The 18,655-nt window shown below is 45.0% G+C and overlaps 1 protein-coding gene across 1 annotated transcript; it reads left to right on the forward strand.

Annotated features, from left to right (window-relative positions):
• Positions 1 to 494: 494 nt before the first annotated feature.
• Positions 495 to 10,080, forward strand: LOC311246638 (CMP-N-acetylneuraminate-beta-galactosamide-alpha-2,3-sialyltransferase 1-like; the record flags this gene model as incomplete). The annotated part of the gene is made up of 5 exons (XM_084336785.1): positions 495 to 539; positions 712 to 831; positions 1,086 to 1,205; positions 4,017 to 4,096; positions 10,071 to 10,080. 5 exons carry the CDS (start codon positions 495 to 497, stop codon positions 10,078 to 10,080), a joined length of 375 nt encoding a protein of 124 aa, XP_084192911.1.
• Positions 10,081 to 18,655: the final 8,575 nt, after the last annotated feature.

An 18,655-nucleotide genomic window follows, 5' to 3' on the forward strand; every position in this document is an offset into this window, starting at 1 on the left:
TCTCCCACCCTCTAATACAGCCAATTGTATTAGTGCAGACGGCCAGCCAAGCTGGTGACAAACCCGGAGCTGTGAGCTGGATTCGCCTGTCCCAGCTCACAGCTCCGGGGTTGGTGACGAACGCAATCTCCGCTCGGCCACCTAACCACCCATAATACATCTTCTTATACAGTACAGATGCTAGTGGGCCTAATTTCAGCGTGAAACAAGCGGGAGGGAGATTAAGAGGCTACCACACATGCTTATGATATGCAAAGCAGAGGGGTGTGGCCCTGATCAGTGATTGGTGCATTGAGTAAAATTATTTCAGTGGGCGCCTATTGGCACCAGAGCACTCCAATAGGACAAAGCAAGCCACTGAAGCCAGAATGAGATATAACGCATTTTGCAAAAGAAAAAAACACACACACAGATACACACACATGCACAAATAGTATGTTTTCCATTCAAATCCCTTTACAATTAAATGTTCTTGTATGATTTCATCCAACAGAATGCCCTGGCCTGTGGAAGCAAAGATAACCGGGAACAAGGACTTGGTGAGTAAAACAGAAACAGGTCTTCCATTTTGACCAATGAGTCACAAATAATTACCGTAACTGTGCTGTAGTGGGTAAAGGGTTAAAAGTATATAAAAGGTAACCAAAATATATAGATATATCAGTCCAATGACATTTCCATAGGTTAACTGTTGATTCATAACCCACACAGGTGTCAGTCCTCCATCCTGCTTTCATTAGATATGTTCATCAAATGTGGCTGAAAAAGAAGGGCACCTATCCATCCACTGGCTTCCTGGCTGTGATGCTTAGCATGCACATCTGTGACAAGGTAAATATATTATATTATATATAGAGACCTGTACTGTGTAACCTTGTCATGAAGAAACATCACTTCTTCAGCAAACTAAATGGTGTTGTTGGGACCGGATTGAGCTGAATAAGAGGAAACCCTCCCATCAGTGGCCACACAGAGGGACTTAAAAGATATTTGTGGCAAATCATTAGTAAAATTTAAAGTTTGTATCTAATACAAAGGTTAAGTCCATTCTCCATTCATGTAACATTGTCTGTCTGTCTTCCCAGGTCAATGTGTTCGGATTTGGGGCAGACAAAGATGGAAACTGGAGCCACTATTGGGAAAAACTGAAAAACAAAAAACTGAAAACTGGACCACATCCTGGGATGTTTGAGTATAACCTTATGGTGGAACTGTCTAACAAACAAACAATTAATTTCTTTAGAGGATAGTGAGCAATTATTATATAATATACCAGTGGTTCCCAACCTGGGGGTCCCGACCCCCACTAGGGGTCGCCAAAGTTCCACAACGAGTCGTGAATCCCTCTTGATTTGAATGTTGTATGAATTTATATTAAAGAAACATGTCTCAGTATTTAATCATTTCTGTGAGGAAGACAACACAATGTAAGGGTTATTTTAAAAGTGTGTATCTTTATTTTTCTATTTAGGAACGTTTTCTAAATAATATTTCTTTTTTATCTTGAACACCAGCATTATTCACAGAGCTAAGCTAGCAGAGCAAGCTGGCTAAACACTGAGGGCGGAATCCACTAAGAATGGATTGTGCTGTGTTAATTGCACCCTTAACACATTCTGCGCCATGCAGTATGCCCATCTTATACCACTCTCTGCCAGTGCTGTAACCCTATGGAGTGGCTCACCTTCTTTGCAGGGCTATAACTTTTTTAATATTATAGCTATATCGACATTACTATGGCCCATTCAACATCGGGTATCTATCGTTCCGGATGTGGGAACGTTATATTTTTCCATTCATACATTGTCGTGTTAGTACCGCCGAGAATATAAGTATGTTTTAGACTGTATAGCAGTAATTCCTAGAACGCATGTTATAGGCCCCGACGCGTATTACACATAATCGATTGGCCTTTCGTTCCTATACACGCTATATAAAAAAATTCAAATGCATATGATCGCTATATACATTATGCTCAATCATGCATGAAGGAAAGGGGGGGGGGGGTCGTTTATGATTCCTTGATTGCAGGGGTGTAAAGTACTTGAGTAATTGTACTTCGTTACAATACTTAAGTACTGTTTTGGGGGATTTGTACTTTACTCGAGTATTATTAGGTTTGTATAGTTTGTACTTTTACTCCATTACATTTCAGAGAAAAAATACATACTTTTTACTCCTTACATTTAAAATGCAGACCTACAAAGTACAAAGTACAAATCTCACAGGTCCAACCATTTAATTAGTATATTTTAATTGTTTATCTGGCCGAACTAACGTTAACGTTATTAATCCTGCGACCGCAGGTAAACAGCCAATCAAATCCCCATCAATGGAAAATGAACCCGCCCATACCCATGCTGATTGGTCCTTGTGCAACACTAGAAAGCAGGGATCTTTGATTAAACACCTGCTATCAGAAGAATAGACAGTCAGATCCGCATTATGCTGTGGTTAATATTGTGATATTATTCAGGGTACTCCAGTATTCAGTCTTCTGTCTGTCTTCAGCATTGTCTATTGCAGAACACATTCCATTGTGGGCAGAGTGTATGCTTGGTTTCATTCCAGCCTTGCCTAAACACCAGCTGATGATTTCACTAATTGGCTCACCTCTTCAACTAACTCACCTGGTGCAATGTATAGTTAAAATGAAAACTTGGCCCACGATGGAATGAATTTGAGACCCCTGCCCTGTTCCCCGTACCTGGTTCAACTAAGTCGATCAAGATGTCATTATCCAGATTCAGTTAACCCGATGTTTGAAGCCGGGATTTTCCTGTTCCTCGAAGGTGGATTCAGTCTCGTTAACTCAAACCAGACTTGAGACCCAGGATGCGTGTTCCTTAATGACAAGCAAGCAGTGCAAAAATGCGGAAGCATTCGTCACCGCACGCCACTACGGTAAAACGCCTTTCTTTTCAGGCCCGCTTTGGGAGCTGTCGCGCGGAAATAGGCTGTCTATTGCCATTCTCTTTGACAAACTCTAACCTTAACCAGCTCCTTAACAGCGCCTAAACTTAACCGTTCTAACCTTAACCAACTCCGAAACAATGCCTAACCTTAACCTTAACCTTAACCATGCCTAACCTTAACCATAGAAAGAATATTGCCATTCTCTTTGACAAACTCTAACCTTAACCAGCTCCTTAACAGCGCCTAAACTTAACCGTTCTAACCTTAACCAACTCCGAAACAATGCCTAACCTTAACCTTAACCTTAACCATGCCTAACCTTAACCGGCGAAAGAATACACGTTAAAAAAAAAATCACGTTAAAAAAAAAATATTTGATGGGATTCAAACTCGCCAGCAAACAAGCCGTAGGATCCACAGCCATGCAGTCTTGCCAATTGAGCTATTTCTGGATACTGAATAAGGTGCGGTGACTTATATATATTGAGCTCCGCTCGTGTCGAACCAAGGCGGGATCTCATGCGCATGCGCGGGCACCTCGCACGAGCACGCCGGCGCACGCACGCACCTGAGCGAGCACGCCGCCGCCGGTGCACGCACCTGGGCGCTGGGCGAAGGAAAATGAAAGGCGCATTACCGCACGCCACTACGGTAGAATGCTTCCGCATTCTTGCACTGCTTGCTTGTCATTAAGGAACAGGCACCCAGCATAAGTGCGCGCGGCCGCTCCAGTTGAAAAGCCAGCACGTATCGATAGCAGAGATCCTGATTCTCTAGCGGCATTGATTGATTAATTGATTTAAAACTTTATTAACATATTGCAGTACGGCTCAATCGCCTCGCCGACAAGTTAAATGCGTTATCTATAGGCTAATTTTAAGTCCCTCATTACCTCAATCAATCAGATTATATTTCTTTAAACTTGCCTGCTGGATTGCCTGTTTTACAATAGGTTTGATACAGCGGCCCCGGCCAGTCTGGCCCCCCTCCCCCCCGACACTACTCCAGTTGCCCTGCCCACCCCCACACCTCTCAGCCCTTCAACTTGAGCAACCCCCTCCCTCCCCCCAACTGCCCACGCCCCCTCATCTCTGGTGCAGTCTGTCTGCCCCCGCGGCTTGAAGACCCGCTCCTCCCCCCAACACCTGAGACCCCCACGGTGTGGCTCTCTGCAGACCAGGTGAGTACACAGCTGAGCAAGTTACATGCAGGCAAGGCTGCAGGTCCTGATGGGGTGAGCCCAAAGGTACTCAAAACCTGTGCCTCTCAGCTGTGTGATGTGCTCCAGCTCATATTCAATATGAGCCTGAGGCTGCAGAGAGTCCCGACACTGTGGAAAACCTCCTGTGTGGTCCCTGTCTCCAAGTGCCCGCGTCCCAGCACGTCCAAGGACTACAGGCCGGTGGCTCTAACCTCTCACATAATGAAGACCATGGAGAGGTTAGTCCTGGAGAGACTCCACCCGGTAACCAAACCCCACCTAGACCCACTCCAGTTCACCTACCAGCCCCGACTGGGGGTAGAAGATGCTGTCATCTACCTGCTGAACCGAGCCTACACTCAACCAGACAAGCCGGGGAGCACTGTGAGAGTCATGTTCTTTGACTTCTCCAGTGCTTTTGATACCATAAGGCCTGGGCTGTGGGGTGAGAAGTTGGAGGCGATGCAGGTAGAGGCCCCCCTGGTGTCCTGGGTTGTGAACTATCTGACGGGCAGACCACAGTACGTGCGCCTACGGAGCTGTGTGTCAGACAGACTGGTCAGCAACACCGGGGCCCCGCAGGGGACAGTCCTCTCTCCCTTCCTCTTCACTGTCTACACCAACGACTTCCACTATCGGTCAGAGTCCTGCCACCTTCAGAAGTTTTCTGATGACTCTGCGATAGTGGGATGTATAAAGGACGGTGACGAGAGGGAATACCAGGAACTGGTAGCTGACTTCGTCACATGGTGCGATAAAAACCAACTGCAGCTAAATGTGGCGAAGACCAAGGAACTGGTTGTGGAGCTGGGGAGGAGGAGGAGTGCACCTGTGACCCCCGTTTCCATCAGGGGAGTTGATGTGGACATGGTTGAGGTGTACAAATATCTCGGTGTGCACATCGACAACAAACTGAACGGGTAAAAACACGCAGAGGCACTGTACAAGAAGGGCCAGAGCCGACTCTACTTCCTCAGAAGGCTGAGATCCTTCAATGTCTGTACAAGGATGTTGAGGATGTTCTATGAGTCAGTGGTGGCGGGCGCCTTCTTGTATGCTGTGACCTGCTGGGGCAGCGGACTGAGAGCAGTGGACACAACCAGGCTGGATAAGCTGGTCAGGAAGGCCAGCAGCGTGGTTGGGGTGGAGCTGGACTCTCTAGCGAGGGTGGCGGAGAGGAGGAGCCTTGCTAAGCTCCAGGCCATCAGGGAAAACCCCTCCCACCCACTATACACAGACTTGGCTGACAGGAGGAGCATGTTCAGTGCTAGGCTCACACTACTCAAATGCAGCACTGAATGGCACAGGAAGTCCTTCATTCCAACAGCCATCAGACTAGCCATCAACTTCTCCATAGAGTTCCTCAACCTCTTCAAATCATATCTTTCATTCCGTTCCCAACTTGTCAAAATAGAAAATCATAAATCTACTGCCATCTGTATGTCAACTGGTGTCCCGCAGGGCTCTGTCTTGGGTCCAATCCTGTTCAGTATGTACATTAACGATTTGCATTCTGTGTGTGGCCAATGTGATGTACTGATGTATGCTGATGATACAGTGATCTTTACACACGGTAAAACCACAGAAGAGCTTGCAACAAAATTGTCTAATGTCATGGTGAATGTCACATCCTGGCTTAAGAACAGCTGTTTACAATTGAATGTCTCTAAGACTGTCTGTATGTTCTTCTCCAAGGGCCACAGAGAAGTTGCAGATCAGGATATCTTCATCTCCGGTCAGAAATTACAGGTAGTCAGAATATAAGTATTTAGGATTACACATAGACCCAAACCTTAGCTTCAAAAATCACATACAAAAAGTCTGCAATAAGGTAAAGTTCAGCCTATCAAACTTCCGGTACATAAGAAACTTCCTTTCAACCGAGGCAGCAAAGCTATATTTTCATTCAATGGTTCTTTCCCACATCACATACTGTTTGATAACCTGCTCCAATTCACATTCCACCATTCTGAAACCACTTAAATCACTTTACAAACAAGCAATAACAATTCTAGACAAGAAACCATTTAGGTACCATCATTGTCACATTCTAAAAAAATATAATCTACTCAATTGGGAAAACCTGACCCTATATCAAAACGTCAGTCTAGTTTTTAAAATTTTATTTTTACCTTTATTTTACCAGGTAGTCACTTGAGATCAAAGATCAAAATAAAGTGTGGATTGGCTCCTCCTCCTTTGTCCGGTTTCATCAACCTCAAGTCTGCCTCAACCAGGAACACTAGAGGTGCGGCAAGGGGGGACTGTACAATCCCTTTAAAAAAAGTGTATTTGGCCAGGCCGTCTTCTCATACAGAGCATCCCACCAATGGAACTCAATTCCTCAAACAATTAGAGTGTCCACATCATACCAAAGTGCAGGGTTAGGGAATGGATCATTGAAAACCAGAACTGTCAACACTGAGGTGTCTGTGTGTGTATGTGTGTGTGTGGATATGGTGCGTCTGTCTATGTCTGGGTATCTTAATATGTCATGATGTGCTCTGTCCTTGTGTCCATGACTGTATTGTGACCTGTATCCCTACTATGTCTATGTGCTTTTGTTGTGTTTTTATTCTAATGTTATTTATCTTGATTTTATTCTGTTTTTATTGCTAACCCTTTTTTTACACAGGATTTTAGCCTGTACCTTCTGGCAGGGGGACTGCCAATGGAAATTAGCCTTTTGGCTAAAATTGGGTGCATTTACATTTGTAAAATGTTTTATTAATGTACACTGTCCCCCTTGAACAAATAAAGTAAACCTAACCTAAACCATACAATGCATCACTGTGCCTCACTGCATCACTGAGCACAGAGAGGCAGCTCCATAGTGGCAGGAGGCCGTGACTAGCCAGGGCCTCCAGGCTCCACAACAGGGGGCAGCGACTGCTGCCAGACATTGACCTAGCACTAATAGCAACCCAAGGAGGACAATAACACTACCTTAGGAATACTGCACCTTATGTGGATACTGTGATACTGTGAATAATGTATATTTCAGTATCACATTTCATTTTAACTCTGGCTGATGCTGAAACCCTGATTCATGCTTTTGTCTCATCACGTCTGGACTACTGTAATGCACTTTTTTCAGGCCTACCTAATTCAAGCATCAAAAATCTTCAACTCGTGCAAAATGCGGCTGCACGGATACTAACTAGAACTAGAAAATTTGATCACATCACACCAGTTTTGTCCGCCCTACATTGGCTTCCTATCCAAGCCCGCTCTGACTTTAAAGTGCTACTCCTCACCTACAAAATTTTAAATGGGCTTGCACCGCTCTATCTATCCGATCTCATCTCCCGATACTCGCCCGCTCGTGCTCTGCGCTCACAAAATGCGGGGCTTCTATCGACCCCTAGGGTTAAAAAGAAATCTGCCGGCCACAGAGCCTTTGTCTACCGCGCTCCCTACCTGTGGAACAAATTACCTGCCGTCATCAGGGGCGCCTGCTCTGTCGAAGCTTTTAAATCCCTGCTTAAGACTCATCTTTTCTCTCTCTCCTTCAACCTACCTTGATCTCACCTGGTCGGGGACTGACCTTTAGATTAATCTGTGTAGTTTAGTTATGGTACAGGGTACTACATGGTACCACTGGGTAGTTTACTATAGGGTAGTTTAGTTAGGGTACAGGGTACTACATGGTACCACAGAGTACTACATGGTACTGCATGGCATTACAGGGTACTACATGGCTTACATAGCTCTACATGGCACTACATGGAACTACATGGCACTACGGGGTACTACATGGTACCACAAGGCACCACAGGGTACTACATGGCACTACAGGGTACTACAGGATACTACGGGGTACTACATGGCACTATGGGGTACTATAGGGTACTACATGGCACTACGGGGTACTACATGGCACTACAGGGTACTACATGTCTGCTCCTTTGCAGCACCACAAACATGGGGACTCTCTAACTCTTCCCCCCCCCCTATCCCCCCCCCCCCCCCCCCCCCCTCCCTCCCCCTTCTCTCTGAGTACCCGTCTCCTGGCGCTGACCAAGGTGATGGATGCCTCGGGGTCTTGGCCAAGCTTGTAGTGACTGCTCTACATGCACCTCCGAGGCCTTGGATCAGTTATTCTCCGCCGTCTGTCCGTGGTCCTGTCAACTGATCAACAGACTGTTAACAGATTAGCAGTCAACGCGGTTTCATTGCTGGGTTAAGTACTTCTATTCTATTCACATAATACGCTTACTTCATATATCTACTCCATTCACATATATGCCTACCACTTGTATCTATTGCTATGTCCGCCTACTACAATCTCATGAGCTGTCTAACGCCTGTCCCGTCTCCCTGTCTTCCTATGACTTGCTGTCATAGAGTGTTGTCCGGAGTGTTGGACGTCCCGTGACGAAGGCCGGGAGATTGCGACCCCCTCTGCGTGCCCCCCTGTCTCCGGAGGTCTCGTAGTGGTGACCGGAGTGCCGGATGTCCCGCGATGATGTCGGGGAGTTCGCGACCCTCTCTGCGCCACCCCCTATCTCCCTGTCTCCGGCTGTCCCTGAGCAACGACCGGAGTGTTGAATGTCCCGTGACTAAGACGGGGAGGACGTGACCCTCTCTGCGCCGCCCCTGTGCCTCAAATAGATCCGCTATCAACTCTATCTTTAATCTTTCAAAATGTTCAGTTGCTATCGCTATTAGCTCTATCTTTAATTTTTCAAAATGTACAGTTGCTATTGCATGCACTCATCTGTGTTTCACCACACACATGAGTGCATGCTTACCAACTGTCCGTCTGCAACACTACTATCACCAACATCTAAGAAGGGAGATCCCCCCTTGAACGGCCCTTCTAAGGTTTCTCTCCTCCACACTGCCTGTGGAGCTTTTTTCCCTATTGTTAGGTTTTAGTGAGTTTTTCCTTACCTTCGCGTGGGGTATGTCTGGGAGTGCTTGCATTCTTTCATTTATTTGCATTCATCTAAAAAATGTTTGGACCCTATGGTGTTCTTGTTCTGTTCTTGACTTATTGTTATGTTGTCTTATTGACCTGTTTAAAGAAGACCTGTACGGCCCATGGGGACATTAACGTGTGTTGTCGGGCCCTATAAATAAATTTGATTTTTGATTTGATTTGATTTAGTTAGATAGTTAATTATATTGACCAATATGTTTACACAGCTTGTGTTGTTTTTACTACCTGTACCCCCCCCCCTTCCCCAATGCTGCTATGATGCCTCTCAGTATATTTTTACTGTACTTATTTTTACTGTACTTATTTACTGTATATTTTATTCCATTTTTATTCTATTTTACTCTACTCTTATCCTAGGCAACTCGATTTGATTTGTTTTATTATTCTAATTTGTGACCTGTCCTGTCTGAATGTTTAAATGTTGAGCGATTTGCAGTGTAAAATTTCCCACGAGATAATAAAAGTATTTCTATTCTATTCTATTCTATTCTAATTGTACCCTTACTTACAATGCGCAGTGATTGATTGATTGAAAATTGTATTAACAGATTGCAGAATGGGTACAATACAGTACGGCTCAATACACACAATTGTTAAGGGGATGTAGACCAGAGAAATACTTTTGTCTTGTTTACATCAGGGTCCCCCATTTTCAATTCATAATGAAATATTGTAGTTACTGTCTGTTATTAGGTTATCCGTTTAGTGTCTGTAGTCTGCTTGTTTTGTCCCAGTGTCTGGTGTTTGTCTTGTCGTCCATAGTTGTAGTTCCTTGTGTTGTTTCTTGTAGTTCTTTGTCAATCTGTTTCACCTCCCAGGTGTCTCCAGTTGTAATCATCCCAGGTGTTTCTCGTTTGTCATTTGTTCCTGTGTATTTGAGTATTTCTGTTAACACTGTCAATGTTGCACTGTTCATGTTTCATGTTCCATGTTTCAAGTAAGTGTTCCCCTGTGTTAGATGTTAGCATTTAGAGTTAATTATTTAGTTTCTCCTTTCCCCTCTTCCAGTGGTTACTGAGAGGTTTTGTTTTGTTATTTTTTGTTCCCTTGTTCTGTTTATTAGTCTTGTTTATTAAAAACCCTTGGTCTTGCTGCCCGCCTCCACTTGTCTGCTATTGGGTCCTATTACACCACCATATTGTGACAGTGTGTTGTTGTGTGTGTTGTTGTGTGTGTGGTTGTGTATGTGTGTGTTCTTACTTGCAGGGTTAGTTGTCGGGGTGTGTTTGTGTGGTTGTGTGTGTATGTTCTTATTTGCAGGGGTAGTTGTCAGGGGTGTGTGTTTGTGTATGTGTGTCCTTACTTGCAGGGGTAGTTGTCGGAGGTGCGGTCGTGTTTGTGGGGGGTCTGGGCCGCCCACCTCTGACAGGCTTTACCAGACGTTGTCACAGCGATGATTCCCCTGTAGGCCCCTCCCTTACCGGTGTAGCAGGTCAGCTCTGGCGCTAGAGGAGAAAAAAGGAGGGATGGAGGCAGGGCCGGACTGGGGAAATAATTCATACCGGGAGATATAGCGCGAAATATAGCCCCAGTCAGGCCACTTTTTAAGTGGGGGTCTGGGGGTCCCCCACCAGGATTTTTTTTGTTACAAAGACTTAATTTCCTGCATTCTGGTGAATTTTAGTGCATGTGAATCACAAACTAATGAGCCAACAATTGCTTAGTACAATGTACTGTTATGTACCTCAAATAAAACTGTTGTGGCACTAGCAATGGTACTCTCTCCACCTTCAAAAAGAAAAAAGCAAGAGCACAACATATTTTTCTATTTACTATTATAATACAGTTAACCACTCTCTCCTGTAAGGGTCTTTCTTTTTCTTTGTTTTATCCCTCTCTCCTCCACCCTTTCTCTTTCTTCCACTGTCCATCTTGACATCAACGTTAATTGACTTTCGCTCTACTGTATCTCTCCCGAGTCCCTCACTACCTGGCTCATTGCCTGGCTGTTATTCTGCATCTGAGTGCCGTCTGCCATTCCATTCGCCGCCTCCGCTGTCAATCAGTTGTATCGCCTGGTCCTGCCTCCACCAATCACAAGCGGCAGCGCGGCTCCATTGTGTGTGTGTGATCCGCCGGCCGTGAGAGAGAGAGTCAGATAGTTCTCCAACTCTGTGGCAGACAGTGAAATCCTGGTTGTTCCCCACCCATCTAGGTTATCTAACTATCGCGCCGCGCCGCCGCCACAACTAGAAACAATCGCCTGGCAAAAAAAAATATAAAAATTATAATAATACATTTTTTTTTTTTTTTTTTTTTTTTTTTATATAATTTTTTTTTTTTTATCTGTGCAGGCCAGGCCACCGGGAAAACTCCCGGTGCTCCTGATGGCCAGTCCGGGCCTGGATGGAGGAAGGGAGGAAGGGAGGGAGGGATGAATGAATGGATAGATGGTTTAAAGGTTTAGAATGGAGGATTCACTAGATATTCATGAATTATAATTAGTGTGGTTGACCCAGGTCACACCCCACTACTATTATCTATATTCTCAGATTATAGCTAACTCCTATAGCTATAGCTAACTCCTCCCAGAGCTTTCGCACCACATACACGTGTAAGGTATCAAAACGACCGGCTTGGTGCAACTCGAATTGCTATTACTTTTTGGAAAGTTTCACCACAGGGTTCTGGAAGAAAATCAACTTTAAATAGCTCCATAGGAATGAATGGCGGAATGTTCAAAACTAGAGTGCAGAAGCTGAATTTCTTTGTTTTACCATCAACCTTTTGTAAATTGCGACAGTGGTCTAAATTTTGGACGTAGATATAAAAACAACACACCAAAACGATGCCACGACTGTGCCCTCGCTCATAAAATAAAAATAAATTGAATTGGACACTTTTATCTGAACTTATGGCCATTTCTTTGACAGTCATGCTCCACATACACACTAATGGACTCTCCACTCTAGCTGAAATCTGTGATTTTACCGTTCCTGCCCTTGTTTTCCGATCGCCACATGGGCCACAATTGTTGACGGAATTACACAATATTCATGAACTTTCTCAAGTGCTCATATTAAAAGAACTAAGCTTCATCTCTTATCGTTTTGCTTTAATCATCGTGAGAGTGAAGGAAGCGCAGCCTCATTGAAATGCATTGGGGATAGATTTGTCAGTTAGGATTTGAATAAATTAAGGCTTTGAATCAATTAAGGCTTGCAGGCGTGCATGCAACTCAGATGGAGGTGTCAATCAACTCAGTACTGACATGACCTCTCAGGGGATTAACCCTTGATCCTTAGTCCGCGCCCCTGTTTTGTATCTTTTGAACCGTTTGTCGTAGAGACTTGCGGGTCGTGCCATTGTACTCAGTAGGGATATCCTCTTTCATTGTTGACCACGCCCCCATGGTTCGGCTCCTCCCCCTTCAGGGGATTAACTCTTAAAAGTGGGCACCCAATCAGAGTACAGTGAAATGAAGTGGGCACCCAACCAATCAATCAATCAATCAATCAAATGTATTTATATAGCACATTTAAACATGACACTTGTCAACCAAAGTGCTTCACAAAGGATGCTTGGTTCATACACATACAGCTCATTATAGTAATATTCCACAATTATTATATTTGAAAGTAATAATGGCACACAGTCATAAATTCACCAACATGCGCATTTGTTGATACATGCAGGACTCTGTTTGGCGCGGAGCATCCGCGCGGGGGGGGGGGGGGGGGGTGGGAGGGCGAGACAGCAACATCCTGGTGGCTCCCCCCAGCCACAGTAGCTCCGCTGCCATATTTGGCGCGAGCATCCGCGGCAGCATCAGCAGCCCTCTGGGTCGTCCTTGGTGAGTCGTCCGGAATTTGTTTTGACTGGCTGGCAACATTCCTTCCATCCACGTCGATTTAAATTTCATTTTGAGAAGAGTGAATTATAACTCTATTGATTTGAGTGGAGTGAGTTTTAACAACTCCGTCCAAATGACTGAATGTGTTAGTCCAAGTGTCTTAGTCAGTTCATTTTGGTAGGTCCTGTGCGTGGTAAACAGATCCAAAATCTTCTTATTGCAATCCAAAAGCTTCGATAATCCAAATGTCCACGTCTTCAAGTTGGTAGCCCGATTGAAATGTCCCAAGAGGCAGAGAGGGTTAGCCTTATTCTGCTTTCTTGATGAAAATATGCGACCCCCTGATTAGATCCATTTAGAGTTGATTTGAGTATAGTCCGACAAACAGCAGGAAGCACAGAGCACAGATAGCGGAGAGCGAGAGGAGGATGCGACTGCACCCTAGGAGAGGGAGGATACAACATGAGTACAGAGTGCATTGAAATTAAGTGGGCACCCAACCAGAGTACAGAGTACAGTGAAATGAAGTGGGAACCCAACCAGAGTACAGAGTACAGTGAAATGAAGTGGGCACCCAACCAGAGTACATATAAATGAAGTGGGCACCCAACCAGAGTACATATAAATGAAGTGGGCACCCAACCAGAATACAGTGAGTTAAAGTGGGCACCCAACCAAAGTACAGTGGAATGAAGTGGGCACCCAACCAGAATACAGTGAGTTGAATTGTGCACCCAACCAAAGTACAGTGAAATGCAGTGGGCACCCAACCAGAGTACAGAGTACAGTGAAATGCAGTGGGCACCCAACCAGAGTACTGAGTACAGTGAAATGAAGTGGGCACCCAACCAGAGTAAAGAGTACAGTGCAATGAAGTGGGCACCCAACCAGAGTACATATAAATGAAGTGGGCACCCAATCAGAGTACATATAAATGAAGTGGGCACCCAAACAGAGTACAGTGGAATGAAGTGGGCACCCAACCAGAATACAGTGAGTTGAAGTGGGCACCCAACCAAAGTTCAGTGAAATGCAGTGGGCACCCAACCAGAGTACAAAGTACAGTGAAATGCAGCGGGCACCCAACCAGAGTACAGAGTACAGTGAAATGAAGTGGGCACCCAACCAGAGTACAGATTACAGTGAAATGAAGTGGGCACCCAACCAGAATACAGTGAGTTGAAGTGGGCACCCAACCAGAGTACAGTGAAATGAAGTGGGCACCCAACCAGAGTACAGTGAAATGCAGTGGTCACCCAACCAGAGTACAGGGTACAGTGAAATGAAGTGGGCACCCAACCAGAGTACAGTGAAATGAAGTCACATAACCAGAGTACAGAGTACAGTGAAATGAAGTGGGCACCCAACCAGAGTACAGTGAAATGAAGTCACATAACCAGAGTACAGAGTACAGTGAAATGAAGTGGGCACCCAACCAGAGTGCAAAGGAGCAGTGAAATGCAGTATACAGTAAACATGTGAATGCATGGTGTATGACAAAGCTACAAAGTAAATATGCTAAGCTAATGTATGTACAGTATTATTATATACAGTGGTACATGTATGAATATACTATGATAATAAACCAGTCTAATAAGAGTAGGTATGGAATATATACAGATATAGATATGTGTATATACAGTGTGTACAGTGGTATTAGTGTGGGTGACCTCCCACACTCTTGTAATCCTTATAATTAGTGTGGGTGACTAGCAACCACATATAACACCCTAGCAACCACATAGAAACACCCTAGCAACCACCTAGAAACACCCTAGCAACCAGCTATAACACCCTAGCAACCACCTAGAAACACCCTAGCAACCACCTAGAACCACCCTAGCAACCACCTAGAAACACCCTAGCAACCAGCTATAACACCCTAGCAACCAGCTATAACACCCTAGCAACCACCTAGAAACACCATAGCAACCAGCTATAACACCCTAGCAACCAGATATAACACCCTAGCAACTAGCTAGAACCATCCTAGCAACCAGCTATTACACCCTAGCAACCAGCTATAACACCCTAGCAACCACCTATAACACCCTAGCAACCACATATAATACCCTAGCAACCAGCTATAACACCCTAGCAACCACATATAACACCCTAGCAACCAGCTATAACACCCTAGCAACCACATATAACACCCTAGCAACCAGCTAGAAACACCCTAACAACCAGCTATAACACCCTAGCAACCACATATAACACCCTAGCAACCAGCTAGAAACACCCTAAAACCAGCTATAACACCCTAGCAACCACCTATAACACCCTAGCAACTACATATAACACCCTAAGCAACCAGCTAGAAACACCCTAGCAACCACATATAACACCCTAGCAACCAGCTATAACACCCTAGAAACCACATATAACACCCTAAGCAACCAACTAGAAACACCCTAGCAACCAGCTATAACACCCTAGCAACCAGCTATAACACCCTAGCAACCAGCTATAACACCCTAGAAACCACATATAACACCCTAGCAACCAGCTATAACACCCTAGCAACCAGCTATAACACCCTAGAAACCACATATAACACCCTAGCAACCAGCTATAACACCCTAGCAACCAGCTATAACACCCTAGAAACCACATATAACACCCTAGCAACCAGCTATAACACCCTAGAAACCACATATAACACCCTAGCAACCAGCTATAACACCCTAGAAACCACATATAACACCCTAGCAACCAGCTAGAAACACCCTAGCAACCAGCTATAACACCCTAGCAACCACCTATAACACCCTAGCAACCAGCTATAACACCCTAGCAGCCACATATAACACCCTAGCAACCACCTAGAAACACCCTAGCATCCACATATAACACCCTAGCAACCAGCTATAACACCCTAGCAACCAGCTATAACACCCTAGCAACCAGCTATAACACCCTAGCAACCACATATAACACCCTAGCAACCAGCTATAACACCCTAGCAACCAGCTATAACACCCTAGCAACCAGCTATAACACCCTAGCAACCACATATAACACCCTAGCAACCAGTTAGAAACACCCTAACAACCACATATAACACCCTAGCAGCCACATATAAGACCCTAGCAACCAGCTATAACACCCTAGCAACCAGCTATAACACCCTAGCAACCACTTATAACACCCTAGCAACCACCTAGAAACACCCTAGCAGCCACATATAACACCCTAGCAACCACCTAGAAACACCCTAGCAGCCACATATAACACCCTAGCAACCAGCTAAAACATCCTAGCAACCACATATAACACCCTAGCAACCAGCTAGAAACACCCTAACAACCAGCTATAACACCCTAGCAACCACCTATAACACCCTAGCAACCGCCTATAACACCCTAGCAACCACCTAGAAACACCCTAGCAACCAGCTATAACACCCTAGCAACCACCTATAACACCCTAGCAACCACCTAGAAATACCCTAGCAACCACCTATAACACCCTAGCAACCACCTAGAAACACCCTAGCAACCAGCTATAACACCCTAGCAACCACATAGAAACACCCTAGCAACCACCTATAACACCCTAGCAACCACCTAGAAACACCCTAGCAACCAGCTATAACACCCTAGCAACCACCTAGAAACACCATAGCAACCACCTAGAAACACCCTAGCAACCAGCTATAACACCCTAGCAACCACCTAGAAACACCCTAGAAACCAGCTATAACACCCTAGCAACCAGATATAACACCCTAGCAACCAGCTAGAACCACCCTAGCAACCAGCTATTACACCCTAGCAACCAGCTATAACACCCTAGCAACCACCTAGAAACACCATAGCAACCACCTAGAAACACCCTAGCAACCAGCTATAACACCCTAGCAACCACCTAGAAACACCCTAGAAACCAGCTATAACACCCTAGCAACCACATATAACACCCTAGCAACCAGCTAGAAACACCCTAAAACCAGCTATAACACCCTAGCAACCACCTATAACACCCTAGCAACTACATATAACACCCTAGCTACCAGCTATAACACCCTAGAAACCACATATAACACCCTAGCAACCACCTAGAAACACCCTAGAAACCAGCTATAACACCCTAGCAACCAGATATAACACCCTAGCAACCAGCTAGAACCACCCTAGCAACCAGCTATTACACCCTAGCAACCAGCTATAACACCCTAGCAACCACCTAGAAACACCATAGCAACCACCTAGAAACACCCTAGCAACCAGCTATAACACCCTAGCAACCACCTAGAAACACCCTAGAAACCAGCTATAACACCCTAGCAACCAGATATAACACCCTAGCAACCAGCTAGAACCACCCTAGCAACCAGCTATTACACCCTAGCAACCAGCTATAACACCCTAGCAACCACCTATAACACCCTAGCAACCACATATAATACCCTAGCAACCAGCTATAACACCCTAGCAACTACATATAACACCCTAGCAACCAGCTATAACACCCTAGCAACCACATATAACACCCTAGCAACCAGCTAGAAACACCCTAACAACCAGCTATAACACCCTAGCAACCACATATAACACCCTAGCAACCAGCTAGAAACACCCTAGCAACCAGCTATAACACCCTAGCAACCACCTATAACACCCTAGCAACTACATATAACACCCTAGCAACCCGTTATAACACCCTAGTAACCACATATAACACCCTAAGCAACCAGCTAGAAACACCCTAGCAACCACATATAACACCCTAGCAACCAGCTATAACACCCTAGCAACCACCTATAACACCCTAGCAACTACATATAACACCCTAGCAACCCATTATAACACCCTAGAAACCACATATAACACGCTAAGCAACCAGCTAGAAACACCCTAGCAACCACATATAACACCCTAGCAACCAGCTAGAACACCCTAGAAACCACATATAACACCCTAAGCAACCAACTATAAACACCCTAGCAACCAGCTATAACACCCTAGCAACCAGCTATAACACCCTAGCAACCAGCTATAACACCCTAGAAACCACATATAACACCCTAGCAACCAGCTATAACACCCTAGCAACCAGCTATAACACCCTAGAAACCACATATAACACCCTAACAACCAGCTATAACACCCTAGCAGCCACATATAACACCCTAGCAACCAGCTATAACACCCTAGCAACCACATATAACACCCTAGCAACCAGCTAGAACACCCTAGAAACCACATATAACACCCTAAGCAACCAACTATAAACACCCTAGCAACCAGCTATAACACCCTAGCAACCAGCTATAACACCCTAGCAACCAGCTATAACACCCTAGAAACCACATATAACACCCTAGCAACCAGCTATAACACCCTAGCAACCAGCTATAACACCCTAGAAACCACATATAACACCCTAACAACCAGCTATAACACCCTAGCAGCCACATATAACACCCTAGCAACCAGCTATAACACCCTAGCAACCAGCTATAACACCCTAGCAACCAGCTATAACACCCTAGCAACCACATATAACACCCTAGCAACCAGTTAGAAACACCCAGCAACCACCTATAACACCCTAGCAGCCACATATAACACCCTAGCAACCAGCTATAACACCCTAGCAACCACTTATAACACCCTAGCAACCACCTAGAAACACCCTAGCAGCCACATATAACACCCTAGCAACCACCTAGAAACACCCTAGCAGCCACATATAACACCCTAGCAACCAGCTATAACACCCTAGCAACCACATATAACACCCTAGCAACCAGCTAGAAACACCCTAACAACCAGCTATAACACCCTAGCAACCA

This window comes from Notolepis coatsorum (genome assembly GCF_963971535.1).
Source record: "Notolepis coatsorum genome assembly, chromosome: 19".
In the NCBI taxonomy this organism is placed as follows: domain Eukaryota; kingdom Metazoa; phylum Chordata; class Actinopteri; order Aulopiformes; family Paralepididae; genus Notolepis; species Notolepis coatsorum.